The sequence below is a fragment of the Python bivittatus genome, unplaced genomic scaffold, assembly GCF_059951505.1.
Source record: "Python bivittatus isolate LINGU-HERP-01145 unplaced genomic scaffold, Pbiv_v1 ctg000980_np1212, whole genome shotgun sequence".
In the NCBI taxonomy this organism is placed as follows: Eukaryota; Metazoa; Chordata; class Lepidosauria; order Squamata; family Pythonidae; genus Python; species Python bivittatus.
This window is the reverse complement of record NW_028277125.1, coordinates 43,528,679-43,546,381: the sequence shown is the minus strand read 5'-3', so window position 1 is coordinate 43,546,381 and position 17,703 is coordinate 43,528,679. Positions and strand designations below refer to the sequence as shown.

The window sequence follows — 17,703 nt, the reverse complement described above, 5'->3', positions numbered from 1 at the left end:
TTCTTTAACAAGAAAGTATGTGTTACTCTAGGAGTAGAATGAAGGGGTGGGATTAAAACATGAGATTGATAGAAACATGGTCAGGGAAAGCTGATTTACTCTGAAAGAGCTTATGCTTCTACGAGCAAATTAACTGCATTCTGCAATACTGAGGGAAGTAGCTAATAATCTGGCCAGATATTGATATATTGCTTTTGAGGAGAACTGGAGAACTGAAGTGTCAGATAACTGAGAGCAAATGTTGTCTCTGTGACCTCAAAAGGGAAAAAAAAAAGGATCCAGGGAATTATAGACTAGTCAGTCTAACATTGATACTTGGAGAAATTCTAGAACAGATTATAAAGAGCACCTTGAAAACAATGAGGTAATTACCAGAACTCAGCATGGATTTGTAAAGAACAATTCTTGCAAGATTAATCTTATCTCATTTTCTGATTGGGTAGATTGTGGGGATACTGTAGACATAAGATATCTTGATTTCAACAAAGAATTGGGCATATTATTGATTACATTCTGATTAATAAGATAATTAAGAGTGACATGGATAGCATGACAATAAAGTGGCTTGAAAATCAATCATTCTCACACTGTGCTCATCAGTGGTCCCTCATCAAATTCAAGAGAGTGGATGAGTGAGGTACCACAAGATTTAGTCCTTGACCCGCTCCCCTTCAATATTTTCATTAATGATGTATATGAAGAGATAGAAAGAATGCTTATCAAATTTTCAGATAAGACAAAATTAGGTATCTAATATCTTAGAAGACAGAAATAATATTCAAAACAAAATTGATGGCTCAGAAAAATAAGCTGAAAGAAACAGAATTATATATAATAGATGTACCAGTAGGGTATTGGATAGCTGCTTGGTAATACTACAAAACAAAACAAAAGTACAGTTTCCAAATCATGGGAAGTAGTAATTCCACTTTATTCTGCTTTGGTCAGAACCCACCTTGAGTACTATGTCAATTTCTGGGCACCATACCTTAAGAAAGAGAGCACGTTTGATGTAGTGGTTAAAGTCACGAGGCTAGAAACTGGGAAACTATGAGTTCTAGTCCCGCCTTAGGCACAAAACCAGCAGTGTTACTTTGGGCCAATCATTCCCTCTCAGCCCTAGGAAGAAGACTGTGGAAAACCACTTCCAAAAATCTTGCCAAGAGAACTGCAGGCAGTTGCCAGGAGTCAACACAGACCTGAAGGCATACACACACATACCTTAAGAAGGATTTAGATGAACTGGACAGGTGCAGAGAAGGGCAACCAAGATGATCAAAGGATCAGCAACTAGATCCTATGAAGGCAAATTTGAAGGAGCTGGACATGTTTAGACTTGAGAAGAGATGCCTGAGGGGAGGGTATGATAGCACTCTTCACATGCCAATTGTGACAGAGAAGGAGTCCAAGACCTCTGTCATTGCCGAATAACTTCCTTATATTAACCTGAAATGGTTTATTCCACAACCCTCTTTCTCTGGTTCACCATCTTCATGTTTCTGGCACCCTGTGACCTAATTTGCTTAATATGATATGTAATGGGAAAGTATGTTGATGATTCTATCTTTGGACAGGAAATTAAAAACTGAGTCTTTGATCTCACTAACTACACTCTGAAACTCAATCTAAATTGTTTTGCCCGCTTGTCACAGATATGACTGTGCAGATTTGCTACTGCTGCTGGAATGCCTTTTCATTTGCAGCAAATGGTTTCTTACACCTCTCAGAAGTATTACCACAAAGACCACATAGAGTCTGTGCAATTCAGACAGTTCTCACTAAGTTTTAAAAAGGTTGAAAGGATTTTGCCTCCATTCCGAACAACACATTAAGGCAGGAAAACAAGTTGCAGCCTGAACAAGAAAGGCCTTCTGCCTCCCATCTCATCATGTATCACAATACTGTATCATATACCTGTCCATACTGTGCTTATTGTCTAAATGCAGGCACAATAGCCAAGTTTAGATTACCATGTAAACCTAATTCATGCCATTTTTGGGAACTTGGTATACAAGCTACTTCCTTCACTAAACAGAACTATTAAGCCTTCAATATATTTTTCCAGCAATATCCAAGTTGCTCAGGCCCATTAGTGTCAGACAGGATATAATGAACAAAGTTGGATGGCTTCAGCACAGCTGTTTTTATTTTACACCAGTTTATTGCAGAGGAAATTTTGCTCCATTATCTGACCCTAACTTTTGCTTCAGTTAATGACATTAAGGCCACTTCCCAACACTCAGGAATTTCCAGGGAGGTCTGCTTGGAATTAGAAATGTACCACCTTTTCTTTCTCCATTCCATCCTACTTCCGAGCCTGGCTTTGGGGTTTTTTGTTTTGGTCCACTGACCCTTTCTCAGTAGAGCTACTGGATCTAATTTATGTGATCAAAAATATGGGATGTTTATACACAGATGTGTTAGGTAGGTGCTTTAGTTCTGTTTGTGTGAATCAGTTGCTAAATTCTCACACGTTAGACCTAAGCCTAAACCTCATATTTTCCACTTTGCCTCATCAAGGTGACATTTTGCTTGTCCAGGCAGAGAGGAGAGGAAAGGTGGGAGTGTGGCCTGATAGGGATTAGGCTTTGCATGTGCAGGCAAAGCCAGAACTTTGACAGAACCATGTTCCTATTCTTTTTGTTTTGCTTAGATAAGCCAACTTCCGGCTTGCCCAGACAATGCAGGAAAATGTGAGGTTTGGGCTTAGTTCTAGTTGTATTGAAAATACTGAGACTTAACTCTAGTGATTTCTTAATAGCAGAATGTATTTAATTGCAGTTTCTGGGTGAAACTTTCTCCCAATTGTTTCTGTGTACTTATGTGACCAATTTAGTTATAAGTGTGCCTATGTAGTTAAGTAGGACTCTGGGCACAAAAATATTAGCTCAGGCCTAAGTAGAAGTGTAGCCAGTGAGTGTAGAGTTGCAGCTGATGCCTCTTAATTATAAAACATTTAAACTGTTTTATGTATCTGTGTACACGTCAGCAATATTAAAAGATGGGGCAGTTAAATCAGGGAAAAACTATATCTCTAAGGATTCATACGTTCACCATTCATACTCAAGAAAGATATAAATTTCTCCTAGTATATCTTTAGTTCTCTGAATAAATCAGTCAGGACCAAATTTTAATCCTTTATAATCAAGAAATGCTATCTACCTGAAGGCAAATTGTTTATATGATTTTTTTCTGTCTTACATTCTAAAACTACTTCATTTGGGATATTAAAGTAATGAGAAAAATCAATCATCTTTGAAATTTTAGGGGATCTTGGCACCACAACGTTTGAGAAGCCTTATCTTACCGGTGTTTATAATCCTTCTTGAAATAATACAACTTTTTTAAAAGATGCATTAGTATTTCCTGATTATTAAATACTTTTATATTTCTCATTGGGAAGAACTAACGTGGCAAATTTATTGTCAGAAACAACTGTTGCCTAATTGAGATAACATTTTTGCCTCTATACCAGCCTTCTTCCCTTATGCAATATTGCCCTCTTTTATTTTTAAATAAATGATATTCTTTTTAAGATGGCCTTTTTTCAATGTTATTGCAAATTCCTTAGTTCTGGTTTTGTGCAAATTGCATTGTTCTGTTTTAACTGTAGTGCAATCATTTGAGGTCTGGACTGGCACAACACCATGCCTTACTTGATGTACAAGGCTGATTTGTAAAATAGTTGGTGGTTGCATCAAAGAACATTCTTCTGCATTATCTGAGATGTTCTCCTGCCTTTACTTGTACTACAATTAAGCACTAATGACAGGCTACATATCCACCAACTCCCATTACTCAGTTTCCCTTTCTGGCTTGTTTTTTAAAAAATAATTTATTATGAAAATATGTGCTGCACGTAGCCTTGTCCAACACCACGTGCACACACTGTTTCCAAATAAAATCTGTCACCACGCAGCAACAGCAGAAACCACGGCAACTGAAGTTCTAAAAGGACATGGATGGGAAGATGGTTTCCCAGCAATGGCAGGAATTGTAATTTCCAGAAAGCAGATGCTCTTCCCACCATCCTGCTGAATTTCTTCCTAAGTCTACATCTAAATATCATACAATGGGACTAAATTAAGGTTACCATTTGTAGAAAATTGTAACAAATAAATTCATGCTAATACTTAATCTAGAAGCATCCACTGTCTTACTCCATCTTGGGCTCCTGAGAAGAAGTACTGAGTGTAACATCTGGATTATTTGATCACAATGATATGGTCATGGCTGCAAACCACTGTGACATATAGACTTATGCTACAGAATATTACACATTTTGCATTTTCAAAGCCTTTTCTCTGTTTCAGCCCATGAAGTGGACTCTCCCAAATAATGTTTCTACACTAGATACTCAAATGTTTCCTTGTTTCACTGATACAACGTTAACACCTACAAGTATTAAGCAAAATTGATGATACATATTTCATGAGCAAATATCTCACAAATGCTTTGCCAGTCACCTAAAGCCATAAAACATGTGACAGCAGTAATAACTCATTTGCATAGGTAACAAATCAACCTGTGACCAATAATGCAATTCTCATTTTAGCCAGGCTTCTTCCCATTATATAGCCACTATCTCTGGGAAAGTAATCATATTCCCATATTTCTGAAAGTTAGGAAGAGAGTTTCATAGTGTCTACAAGGGTATGGTATATAATACTGTGAACAATGAACCTACATTATCCTAAATTACCATAGTTCATTATGAATATAACTATGCTATTATTTGGAAATGCTCCAGAATACAATAATCATTATATTCAGAATGCAATAATCAGTAATGCTTCCATAGAGTCTAAGGCATTCAAGCAACACGGAACAGCATTCTAGCATATGTGTTAGTGATAGTTTAGATGAGATCTGCGAGTTCCTTCCATCTACTTGATTTTACTATGCTTTATTTTCTGTCATCCAGGAGAAAATTATCAGCAAGACTCCTTGCAAGCAAAATCACATTGCTTGAAAAAGAGAGGTTTTTTTTTCTTTGTATAGGGCCTACTGATGACTATTAGGCATTCAGTGAATTTATGATATATTTTCAGTATCACCAGGAAACATATGTGGAATCCTAGAAGGGCATGATTCTTAAAAAAAAAACTATGTGCAAGGCAAAGCCTTTTTAGTGCTCATCATTTTGAAAATATCAACAAATAACGCTAGCACCGAAATCCCTAGAATAAACTACTGTTGCTAGTTTTCAGCATTCAATTCATACCTGGCACTAAAGCCATTTTGGTAGGCAGCAGAAACACCAGACATTAATCTGAAATATTTTTTCAAGGGAGCTAGCTATGAATCCAATCCCAACTACTGGGACTGCTACAGCAAAATTCCCGTAGCCAGGATTTCTAACTGTGTAACCCAATCAGGCCTCCTTCAGTAACAGTAATCCCTTCAGGCTTGGTAAATGCTGCACATGAGAGTTTCCAAAAATATCATGTGTTATCACTGGGTAGAAAAACTTGATTGCTCAGATAAACAGTACAAAGGGCAGAAATTACTTATTTCCATCTGTTTTCTTCTGAAGCCCACTGACTCAGCACTGATTCTACATTCAGTCAGCTTCCCTGCAAGCTGTTCCTTACAACAGCAGACGTACCAGCAGATAAATGTGACCCATCTGCTGGCCTGTAAAGCATTAATTACACAGGAAGCTATGTTGACTTCCAGTGTGAACTGTATCCTTTCTTCAGAATACCATCCTAGTATTAAAGTACTCCAAGGGCTTGCTGTAGATATTAGACTAGCCTGTTTTAAGTTTCAGGTCAGGTCTCTTTGCTCTATAGCTATAATAACAGAATAAACAGTATAAGAGAGGCAGTATCTGAATGACAATGCTCAGTAGTTTCAGCTAGCAATACTAAAGATGAAGGATGCTGAAAGTTAGTTTGGCTTGATGACTGTCAATTATCTACACCTATAGTTTAGGTTCTGTTAAACTACAGGGGTAGGTAGTCTGTGGTCACCCCTGAATTTCTTCTGTTTTACATAATTAGAAGAGTACCTCTTCCTTTTGTCACGCAACAGAGCTTCATTTTCAGACTGAACTCTAAAGAGCAGAATGAAATCTCTGAGTTCTCTCTTGTCTGAAGACAATGCCCTATCAATGCTAGGTTCTCTTTTGTCTTGTATCCAACTTTCTCATCACTATCATATTGTTATAAATATTGAAAGAGAAAAAGAAATACCTACTGTTGCCAGGTAACTGCATCCACTACATTCCCTGCCACCTTCATGAACCTGTGAGATACAGAAAGCAGGTAAGTTTATGGGCATAAGAGAAAGGCATACATGTACACACATGCACATGCGCACACACACACATCCTACATAGGTATATGTCCCTCTGTTTTTGAATAAGGTGGTTTTTGAAGAATGAGGTGGTTCTTCTACCAAATACACCAAATCAATACACTTTTGTGAGAGCCACACTTCAAAGTAAATGAGCTGAATGCAGTATGGTACAAATATTCACACTTACTCCAGTTCTAAATGCACTTTCTTTGGTGAAAGAAGAATCTAATCCAAAAAAATCTAATCTAGGAAACCTGTCTCAATGGGTGCTGTAGTATTTCAAAATTTGAACCTCTTGAAGCAGCTTTCCGAATATACCATCTTCTAGATATTTTGGGATTGCAGCTCCTCAAACTCCCACCAAATATGGTTTAAACAGGCACTGTTTTTAAACAACAGCAAGAGAGACAGAACTCTAGAGATTGGCTGGGAAATGTGTATCAGGTTATGTGGTGGGCAAAAGCAATATGATGTGAAATACTTAACTGTACAGGTGTGTGACACCATGATTATCTAATATAGCACAAAATATGGAATGATCTGATTTCATGACTTGAACTGAAACCGGCCTAGCATTTTCTCTTGCTGATGACAAAACAACCAACAGCTAATTTTGGAAGGGGAAAGATACAATGACAGAAGAAAGGGTTTCCAATTCTTCCCCCAGTGCCGCTGCATTGATTAAACTGGCAGCCCCTCCCAATTGCATTTCATTTAAAAATTGTTGGGAAATTTGCAGAGATTCCAGACAGGGCTTTTATTACACAATCATACCATGTAGTTCATGGAATTTTATGGAAGGATCCAGATGTTGTCTTCTATTTATAATCCACCAGCGTTTTTTCACTATAAAGAATCTCTTAAGAAAGAAAAGATGGAACAATTGCACAATGTGCACTGATGGATAGAATTACAAGTAAGTCTGGAAGCACAGCTAATCATGGGGAATTCTTTCAATTTGTTCGGTCATTTAATATAATCTCAACAACTGTGAGTGTTGAGAGTGGCAATGCAACAAACACACTATAGTGAGTTGCTCTCATACTATGAGCCAGTATGATCCAGTTCCAGTGGTGATTTGAACAAGACTTGCTCACCACACATATATTTATTCATTCTGAGTATGATATAAAATCATTTTGCTGAATCTGCAATAGCATCACATTGATAAATTTATTCAGCACAAAAATGTTAAGGGTATACCAATCCTGCCTTATTTATAGCTTCAGTTTTGCTAATAGATAATTTAGATAGTAGATAATTTACTTTTGTGGGATGCCAGTTATTCAACCTATCACTACTGTTTTAAATTCTATTTCATATTGAAGATACTGCACTGCATGCCATCAAATTACCTCATCCAGCAGTTTCATGTAGATTTGAAACAAGAGTGTGAAGACTGCTGATCCCTGTGGGACCCCGCAAAGTAGGAGGCAAAGATTTAATATCTCCTTCTGCCCCATCAACACCGACTGGAACCACCCCCAACTTGAAGAGATTCAGGCAGAATATTAAGAAAATTCTCATTTTTTTTTCTCATGCAATGTGTCTAGGAGGGGACTTGTGGAAGGTGGACTGAGGAAGTTGTAATGGTTGTGTGGATGTTCGGTGGTTTCAAGTCTTGGGAAACAAAGAGAGGGTTTCCCAATCATCGATAGACCAACAGAGTTTCTTCTGTCTTGTTTTTGAGGTCCCTGAGCAGCAGTCCTGGCAGGACAATGGAGTTTCCCCCAAATATTTTGGTTGAGTGCAATGACTGGAATTGTCTTGGTACTGGTGTTGGACATTGGAGTGGTAGTCAAAGCAATGAAGAGAGGTAACAGCAGCAACAGTGAAGGTGGAGGCAAAGAAGCAGTGGAATTCGAACTGCTACTCAGCTGTTAGCAAATGCCATCACTCGAGAGCTGTTTTGCAGCATGTCCCTCATAATGGAGCTGTCGAAGATCTCTCCCTTGGTGACAATGACAACCAGCTTGCTACAATCTGCTTCTTCAGTGTTTGTGTTGGTTCCTATTAATCGTAGCTTTCTTTTCCAAGCACTTGAGATTTGCTGTTTGACAATAGCTTGTCCAGTAGTCATTAAACCAAGTAATTGGTCTGTAGATGTCTGTGTCCTCTACCTTCCCTTTTTGAATCCCGGGACTATTGTATGTTTGCTCTTTTTAAATATCTAATTAGTTCTCCAGAAGCTTTCACATATTTTCCCATGCTCATTGGATTGTATTATTATCATTGGATCATATTATACATAGCACCCCTCCATCTAGTCTGTGCAAGATATGGGTTGATCACAGAATATTGAGAAGAATTAATAACGAATCAGAACTATGAAAGCCTTGTCTATAATCAGGAAGACCATTCCGTTCTTTTCCTAAGTTTCACTGTCAACGTAACCAGTGTGCATGGAGTTGTAAGCTCTGTGTAGAGACTCTATGTTTGTTTATTTATTTTATTCAGTTTGGATGCTGTCTGAGTCAACCAACTCTGGATGGCTCACAATAAGAAATAGCATCAAAACAACAGAATACCAAAAAAAGAAAAAAAATTAACCAAAGCAGTACAAAAATAGCTGCAAAATAGTCACAAAATGGCAATCCAACAACTAAAGAAACATAAAACATCACAAACAGAGGAGTCCCAACCATGCTACTCCAAGGCCTGGGTAGATATCCAGGTCTTTAAGGTTTTTCCGAATGTCATAAGGATGGGAGCCATACAGATCTCAGAGGAGACTTTATTCCAGAGGGCAGATGCTGTTACAGAGAAGCTTGCAAAGCAGAGGTGTCACATGGACATGCCGAGGCAAACCCATTACTGCTCACACTGCTGCATTCTCGACCAGTTGAAGCTTCCAAGTTGCCTTCAAAGGCAGCCCTGTGTAAAGCAGGTTGCAACAGTCAAGCTGTAAGGTGACATGGGTATGAGTGACTGCCTGGAAGAGTGACTGATCCAGGAAAGGGTGCAACTGGCAACCACCCCCTGGCCACACCTGCCCAAAGCATTCAGTGACTCTTGGGGAGGGGGGCATTGAGCTTCTCTATGGGGAAAGAACACCCAGACCTATCCCTCCCCCAGCTGTGGAACAGATCTCACCCACATAGGTGTAAGGGGCAGCAAAATGCCCCCCTCTCAGCCTAGAGAGGGCATCAGTTTCTCCGCTCTGGAGCCCTGCCAGAGGGGACAGACATCGGCTGCCCACAGCCTCTGAGATGGCAACAGAGGTTGCAGGCAACAGGCAGGCACAACACCCTCCAGCCCACCCCTACCCTCCCTCTAATGTGGCCTCACAGGCCCTTCTCACAAGCCCAGGAAAAAACCCTGCCAGCCTGCCCACCACAGTCCCACATCCAGCAAGGCCCCAGATAATTAAAAGAGAGGGAGGGAGGGAGGGAGAGAGAAAGAGAAGGCAAAGAAGGGAGACCTGTGTAATCTCACACTGCACTGGCCGGGTCCCAGCCAGCTTCAGACACCTAGTGGCTTGCCAGGCCATCTTCCCACTGCTAGTTCCAATGCTACCTCAACTCTGCCCACCTCACCTCCAGCTGCGTCGCATCCCACTTCTGGCCTCTCAAAACTGACACCTAAGGGTCCTGGCCCGCCAGGGCCTCTGTGATCACCAGCCCCTTAAACCACTTGAGCCACTTCCAGGGTCTCTGCCAACCTCCACAGGCCCATTCAGGCTCTGCAACCTCCTCCACAGCCCCCAATCACAAGCTACACGGCCAGCAATAGTCCAGGCATCCTCAGGGCTTCATGGAGGACCAGGGTGCCCAAATGGTAAGTCCAACCCTCACAATGGCAGAGGGATCACTTTCACAACCACCATGATGTGGGGCACCCAAGGAGAACAAGCATGCTAAAAGACAGAAAAACAAAAGCAAAAAAACACAAGCTTCCATGCATTAACAGACCACCCTCCTGGATGCCATCTTGGATTCAACTGGATTTAAGAACCAGCTCACAAAATTCCTGAAAATTTAACTATCAGCTATTGCCAGCCAATATGAGCTGGCTCCAGCACACCACTGTGAACAGTCAGTGATGAACAATTAATTCTTCCAACTGGTATTTTGTTCTACTTGCTTTTCTATGATCCATGTGTAAAATTATTTTAACACAGTTAAGGTATATGATATCTACAATACTGGCCAGTTCTACTTGAAGAATTTCCTGCCAAAAGTCTGCTAGGTTGGTTATCCCTGTTGTCATCTTCATAAATCTATGCCAGCTACTAGCAATTACCCTGTTTTCCCACAGGTGCTTAAAAAAGATTGATTTATTGCTCATTCTAATAACTTCCAGGGTATAAAAGTCAAACTAACTAGTCTATAACTCCTCAACTTCTCCTTCTTAAATATAGACGTCACATACTTGTCCTTCTCCATTCTTCTTTTTTATTCTTCTGCAGGAATCAGAAATAATTGCTAGGACCCCATGATAATTCTCCAGCATTTGATAGTTATTCTTTGATGTGTACTTTTCTCTCCTGATCCACATCTGTTTTCCTTCCATGTTTGCCATATATCAACATTCTGCAGCATACACACCAGCAAATAGGCTCTGAATTAGCCAATGGGCAAAGAACTGTCCCAGAACATATCTGAATGTCTGCAATGTCAATCAGATCTTGAATGGGAAATTAATGGCCACCTCTAACATCAATGATAATTCTTATTATATATATATATATATAAATCAATGCTTATGTAGTTTGTTTATATCAAGGGCAGGTACACCCAATTTTCTGCAGTAAGCAGGAAAAAGTGTGAATCTCACAACTTATAGGAATAATAAAAATGCACAGATATTGATGCTCATCTGCTATTTTCTGTTAAGTTTAACTGTTTCTGAACAGGACTTTCCTAGAGAAAATACTTCCTAGTTTTATAGCATGTATTTTTAGGCTGGTTCAATATATAGCACATGTCTGACTGTCTATCAGATTTACAAACTCGAAAAATTAGAATATCGTGCAAATGTTCATTTATGTCAGTATGGCAACTCAAAAGGTGAAACCAATATATGAGATAGACGCATTACATGCTAAGCGAGATATGCCAAGCCTTACTTTGGTATAATTGTGATGATTATGATGTACAGCTTATGAAAACCCCAAATTCACAATCTCAGAAAATTAGAATATTACGTGACATCAATAACACAAGGATTGGAAATAGAACAATATCGGACCTCTGCAAAGTATAAGCATGCATATGTACTCAGTACTTGGTTTGGGCCCCTTTTGCAGCAATGACTGCCGCAATGCGGCGTGGCATGGATGCTATCAGCCTGTGTCACTGCTGAGGTGTTATGGAAGACCAGGATGCTTCAATAGCGGCCTTCAGCTCCGCTGCATTGTTTGGTCTCATGTCCCTCATCTTTCTCTTGGCAATGCCCCATAGATTCTCTATGGGGTTCAGGTCAGGTGAGTTTGCTGGCCAATCAAGCACAGTAATCCCATGATCACTGAACCAGGTTTTGGTACTTTTGGCAGTGTGGGCAGGTGCCAAATCCTGCTGGAAGATGAAGTCAGCATCCCCATAAAGCTCATCTGCGGAAGGAAGCATGAAGTGCACCAAAATCTCCTGGTAGACGGCTGTATTGACCCTGGACTTAATGAAGCACAGTGGACAAACACCAGCAGATGACATGGCTCCCCAAATCAACACAGACTGTGGAAACTTCACACTGGACTTCAAGCATCGTGCATTGTGTGCCTCTCCATTCTTCCTCCAGACTCTGGGTCCTTGGTTCCCAAATGAGATGCAAAAGTTGCTCTCCTCAGAAAAGAGGCCAGGGGGAACAGACCAGTTCTTTTTTTCTGTAGCCCAGGTAAGACGCTTCTGATGTTTGTTGTTCAGGAGCAGCTTGACAAGAGGAATACGACATTTGAAGCCCATGTCCAGGATCCGTCTGTGTGTGGTGGCTCTTGATGCACTAACTCCAGCCTCAGTCCACTCCTTGTGAAAGTCCCCAACACTTTTGAATGTCCTTTTCTTGACAATCCTCTCCAGGCTGTGGTCATCCCTGCTGCTTGTGCACCTTTTTCTACCACACTTTTCCCTTCCACATAACCTTCTATTGATGTGCTTTGAGACAGCACTTTGGGAACATCCAACTTCTTTTGCAATTACCTTTTGGGGCTTTCCCTCCTTATGGAGGGTGCCAATGATGGTTTTCTGCACAACTGTCAGGTCAGCAGTCTTTCCCATGCTTGTGATTCCTACTGAACCAGCCTGAGAGACCATTTAAAGGCTCAGGAACCCTTTGCAGGTGTTATGGATTCATTAGCTGATTAGAGTGGGACATTTTGAGCCTAGAATATTGAACCTTTTCACACTATTCTAATTTTCTGAGATTCTGAATTTGGGGTTTTCATAAGCTGTACGCCATAATCATCACAATTATACCAAAGTAAGGCTTGACATATCTTGCTTTGCATGTAATGCGTCTATCTCATATATTGGTTTCACCTTTTGAGTTGCCATACTGACATAAATGAACATTTGCACGATATTCTAATTTTTCGAGTTTCACCTGTATATCATGCTGCTTTCTTGGCAGCCCATAATAACAAACAAAATATAATACCCCAAAATATACATTATAAATACATGAAAATAAAGCAAAACAAAGCAAAACAATACCTGGCATCAAACCCCAAAAGCCCTCTGGAAAAGTTCTGTTTTCAACTTTTTCCAGAAGGTAGATGGGACTCCATTCCAGAGAGCCAGGCCCATCATAGAAAAATGTTTCCAGGCTTCAACCTTTCCAGCCTCCCAAAAACTGGGGACAACCAGCTGCTTCTGCCCGCTCAACCAAAGTGGTCAAGCTAACTCTAGTGGGGAGATGCAGTCCTGCAGATAACTTGGCACCAAACCATAATATAGGTTAAATGAAGTATCTCTACTCATTTTTCATATCTGGTAAAACAGCCTGCAATTACCAAAAAGAAAAAAAAAGTCTCTGTAATAGACTGCCACAGTACTATTTCTGTGTGACAGAAAGGAAAGTGTGGGGTAAAAAAAGTAGTCTGCTTTTGAAATTAATTTCTCTTCCTCTATAGGTGCTTCCAGACACAATTGTTATTGTGCAACTGCCCTATTGTGTTAGTGGAATTTTATAGGGGGTTCACATGATATTATTTTCTATTTGTAACCTCTTAGTTTCCCATTGCTTCCTCCATATTTTTTTTTTCTTACAACAGATGGAGTAGTTGCACTATGTCTTTGAATTGGTAGCACTAGTAGTCTTTCATCTGGAAACACCCAGTGAATATGGGGGAATGGGACTTAAAAATAAATTTTATGACATACAATTATTTCCTATGTTTATGGGGGAAGGGGCAAATGGTTTCTTCTGCAGACTTTGAAAAGGCATGTGTGTGTGTGTGTGTGTGTGTGTGTGTGTGTGTGAATGAGCAATGAAATCACCATGAACATGCATAATCTACCATAGTTTTTTTGTTGTTGATGTTGTAGCTTTTTAGGGGAGAGCTCTGATGTATCCAGTTATACCACAGAGACTTAAAATCATAGCTCTAAGTCAACTACAGCTGTTCCAGTTTTAAAATAGTGTTTTCCCTCTTCTTCCAATACAATTTTTGCCATAGAAATGATTTAGTGCACTTTATCAATAATGTGGTTGATGACTCAACCAGAGCTTGGGATCTGTCCAGCTCTGACTGACTACTTTAGGCTGCTACAAGCATGACCCCACCCCTCCAACTGCTAGACACTGCCATTTCAGTTTGAACTGCAGGACAGACTGATCACCTGGCTTCTGTAGAAGTGCTTGTCAAGTCTTATTCCAGCTCCTTATGTAAGTTTTTAAAATGTGGGCTTAGCACTCTTTTGAAAGAGCATTAAACCTATCGAAAGAACACTAGTCCTGTGATGCAGAGACAGTTGAATTAACCCAAGAAAGAGAACAAGATTTTGCCACTAGTTCGGTCATTAATAAGTGCATTATAGGTTTTTAGCTGTTTTACCAACATGGAGTTTCATGTGACTATCTTTTGTACTGTTTTTATTATTTTAGGCAGGGGGTCCCATTTTTCCTACTGCATGGACTATTCTGGGTGCTGACACCAGCCTTGATGCACAATAGGGTCGGTAATGCGGATAGTACAATTTATGCCATCACACTTTTTCTGGACTGGAGTATGGCTTTGATGCAGCCATCTATCTGTGCCCTAATTCTCTGCAGTTTTTCATTCTCAAAATGAAATTTGGCTGGAGAAGGAAAACTGAAATATCACTTCCCCATAAAGCAGTCTTCCCCAACTTCACCCATCAAACTGGGGGACCATAGTGTACAGAATATTGCTTGGGAATTCTGGAATTATTCATCTGGAGAACACAAGGTTGGGAAAAGATGTCTTAGATATAATTATTAATGCAAATCATATTTGTGATAATATATAATATGAATTATTTGATGAATATTAAAAAATGACATGATACCACAGAAATGCACACTGATACAACTGAATTTAGAAGGATTCTGTTAAATGATCTAAACATGGTGTCTTTTAGTTGAATTGGACTACAACTCCAAGATATCCAGCCAGTAAGATAATGGATGTAGGCTACAGCTCAATAGAGGTTGGGAAGGCCATTTTAAAGCATGCAAAGAAAGATAATAAACATGTAAGACTGAACATTCCCCTCAAAGGAGGCAACTTAAATCAAATAAACTGTCAAGGTAGTCTGCATACCTATCTGACAGCACAAACTATAAAGATGATACACTTATTTCAGGGATCCATAATGTTTTCGCCCATACGAAATCCATTTTTTATGTGTGTTCATCTTTATTACATGGTCAAACATCAATAACACAAGAAAATTTGGTAATGTACTTCATCCTTCAACTGTTTTCACACTTTAAAGTTTTTTTTTTTTATTACTCTGACTTCCGTTGGTAGGAAAGCCCAGTGTTTGATGCAGATACTTCAAAGGAATTTTTTGTTATAAGGTCAGGCACGTAAGTTAGGAAATGGGTAGACAGTGTGACAACAAGCTGAATACTTTGCTTCATTATGTTACATATTTTACAAAAAGTACATTCACTTAGAAGCTGACTGAAGATCCTTTCTCATTACACACACACACACACACTTTTTAACCATTAAGAAAATGGTTATCATCTTACCACAATAATAACAACAACAATCAGAACAAGAAAGTAAGGAGAAAAATCTGGAATGCATCTCATTTCAAAGAGTGCATAAGTGTTGGGGTGGGGGGAAGGTTTATGGACCCAAAGTCTTCCTATGCCTCCTAAAGTATAGAGCCTGTTCATGTTTAAAATTCTCAGTCACAAAACCTGGTTTACATTTTTATTCAAGTGCAAGTGTTCAAATTGAAACCAAGAATACTGCAGATCAGATTAAGAAATTATCTAGATACAATGAAATTTGAGCCAGCAAAAGGATTGCAGACACAAGTGCAACTTTAATAGACCTATTTATTGTGTTTATACACATGTGCGTGCACACACACACACTTATACTTTACAAGCATACCTTCCAGCCCTCTCCAAGGTTGAGCCGTAGGAAACCATTTTTAATTAATATGCCACTGAAGTCAACTTTGTGCTGTACTGTTGTTGTCTTCTAATACCTCTTTGAAGCACCTTAGCATTTTTCAAATTTTGAAATCCCCCTCCCCCCAAAAAGATATAAAGGAACCATTCAATTGCACTAACTGTACTTTAAAAATCTAAGTGAACAAACTATTTAGAAGTAACCAATAGAGGCGAATATGTGTAGATCAAGGTTGAACTGTGGAGTCCTTGGGGTTCTCTGAGCTTGGTTCTTTTCTTGCAAACATTTCATTATCCGGCTAGGTAACATCTTCAGTGCTAGAATGGGATGCGGTTTGCTCCCTGTTTATATACTGTGGCATGCCCTGCCAGTGTTGGTGGGGGTGAGGTTTTGTTTTGTTCCTCTGGTAGTTCCTTGATTAGGGTATTGTTCACTGCTTGATTGTGTGCCTGCTGGTAACCTCTGCTTATCTGGGTGATGATTGCTGGTGAGGAGATGTTCTGGCCTTTTGTTTTCTTTTCTATTGTCTCTTTTGAATAGTGTGTAGATGCTGTTTATCTCTATGTGTCTGTTGATGGCTGCCTTGTCTGAATACCAAGTTTCCAAGAATTCCTTTGCATTTTTGGATTTAGCTTGGTCTAAAATGCTGAGAGTTTCCCAGTTAAAACTATGGTTAAGTCTGTCCATGTGTTGTGAGATTAAGGAGTTTTCATCATGTCTTCTGACTGCTAGTTGGTGTTCATGGATGTGCTCTGCCAACCTTCTGCCTGCCTGTCCTACATACTGTTTGTTGCAGTCCTTACACTGTATGTTGTAGATGACTCCTGTTTTTTCCTCTTGTGCTACTGGGTCTTTTGGTTTACTTAAAATATTTTGGAGGGCTCTAGTTGGTTTGTGTGCTACGGAGATGCCATGTGGTTGTAATAGTCTCTTGGTGGTTTCTGAGACGTTTCTGATGTATGGCAGTGTGATCCTTTTCATAGCTTGTGTTGGTTGTGTTGTAGTAAGTTGAGTGGTCAGGCACTTTTTGATAAAGTTGCATGGATATCCATTTTGTTGGAAGATGTTGTATAGGTGGTCTGTTTCCTTTTTCTGCTGTTCTGGGTTGCTGCGTTTGTGCTCGCTTGAATAACGTTCTTACACAGCTCCTCTTGTGGGAGGTTGGGTGTTACTTTGGTAATGGAGTACTTGATTAGTGTGGGTTGTCTTCTGATAAATGCGGGTTTCTAATTTAATGTTGTTTCCTCTGCTGATGAGGATATCCAGGAAGGGTAGCGTGTTGTTGTTTTCTTCCTCTCTGGTGAATTTTATTCCTTTGAAGATGTTGTTGATGGTTTCATGTGTCTTCTCTAGTTGTTCCTTTTTTATTATAACAAAGGTGTCATCTACATACTGGATCCATACTTTAGGTTGTATGTGTGGAAGTGCTATGGCTTCTAGGCATTGCATTACAATCTCTCCTATGAGTCCTGACAGTAGTGATCCCATTGGTGTGCCTCTGATTTGTTGGTATATTTGTCCATCAAACTGAAAATAGGTAGTGAGGCAGAGATTGATGAGGTCCATGATTCTGGGTATTTTGATCTGGGTGTATTTGATTAGGTTGGGTGTGTTGTGTAGTACTGCTGATATGGTTTTATGGATGTAAAGAGTACTGTGACATCAAACGAGACGTAAAGAGTTTATGGGTTCTGGGTTTATTTAGAAATAAAAAAACCCTGTTCAATTCATTGATAACAATTTTTGCCAAAAACAAAATGCAGAGTAGAAGCCAGTGTCACTCTGAATAAGGCAGAAAACATAGTGAGTCCTTTTTAGAGGGCATATCTTTACTCACTGTTATTCAGACA

At 39.6% G+C, this 17,703-nt stretch overlaps 1 protein-coding gene across 3 annotated transcripts in view; it reads right to left on the bottom strand.

Moving 5' to 3' along the window:
- The window catches only part of HPSE2 (heparanase 2 (inactive)), a 196,372-nt gene that overhangs the window by 32,546 nt on the left and 146,123 nt on the right, over positions 1 to 17,703 (bottom strand). For all 3 annotated transcript variants that reach the window (XM_088131632.1, XM_025169756.2, XM_025169792.2), the window contains exon 6: positions 6,202 to 6,249. In XM_088131632.1, the coding sequence (XP_087987758.1) occupies positions 6,202 to 6,249 (48 nt within the window). The remainder of the gene's footprint in view (positions 1 to 6,201; positions 6,250 to 17,703) is intronic.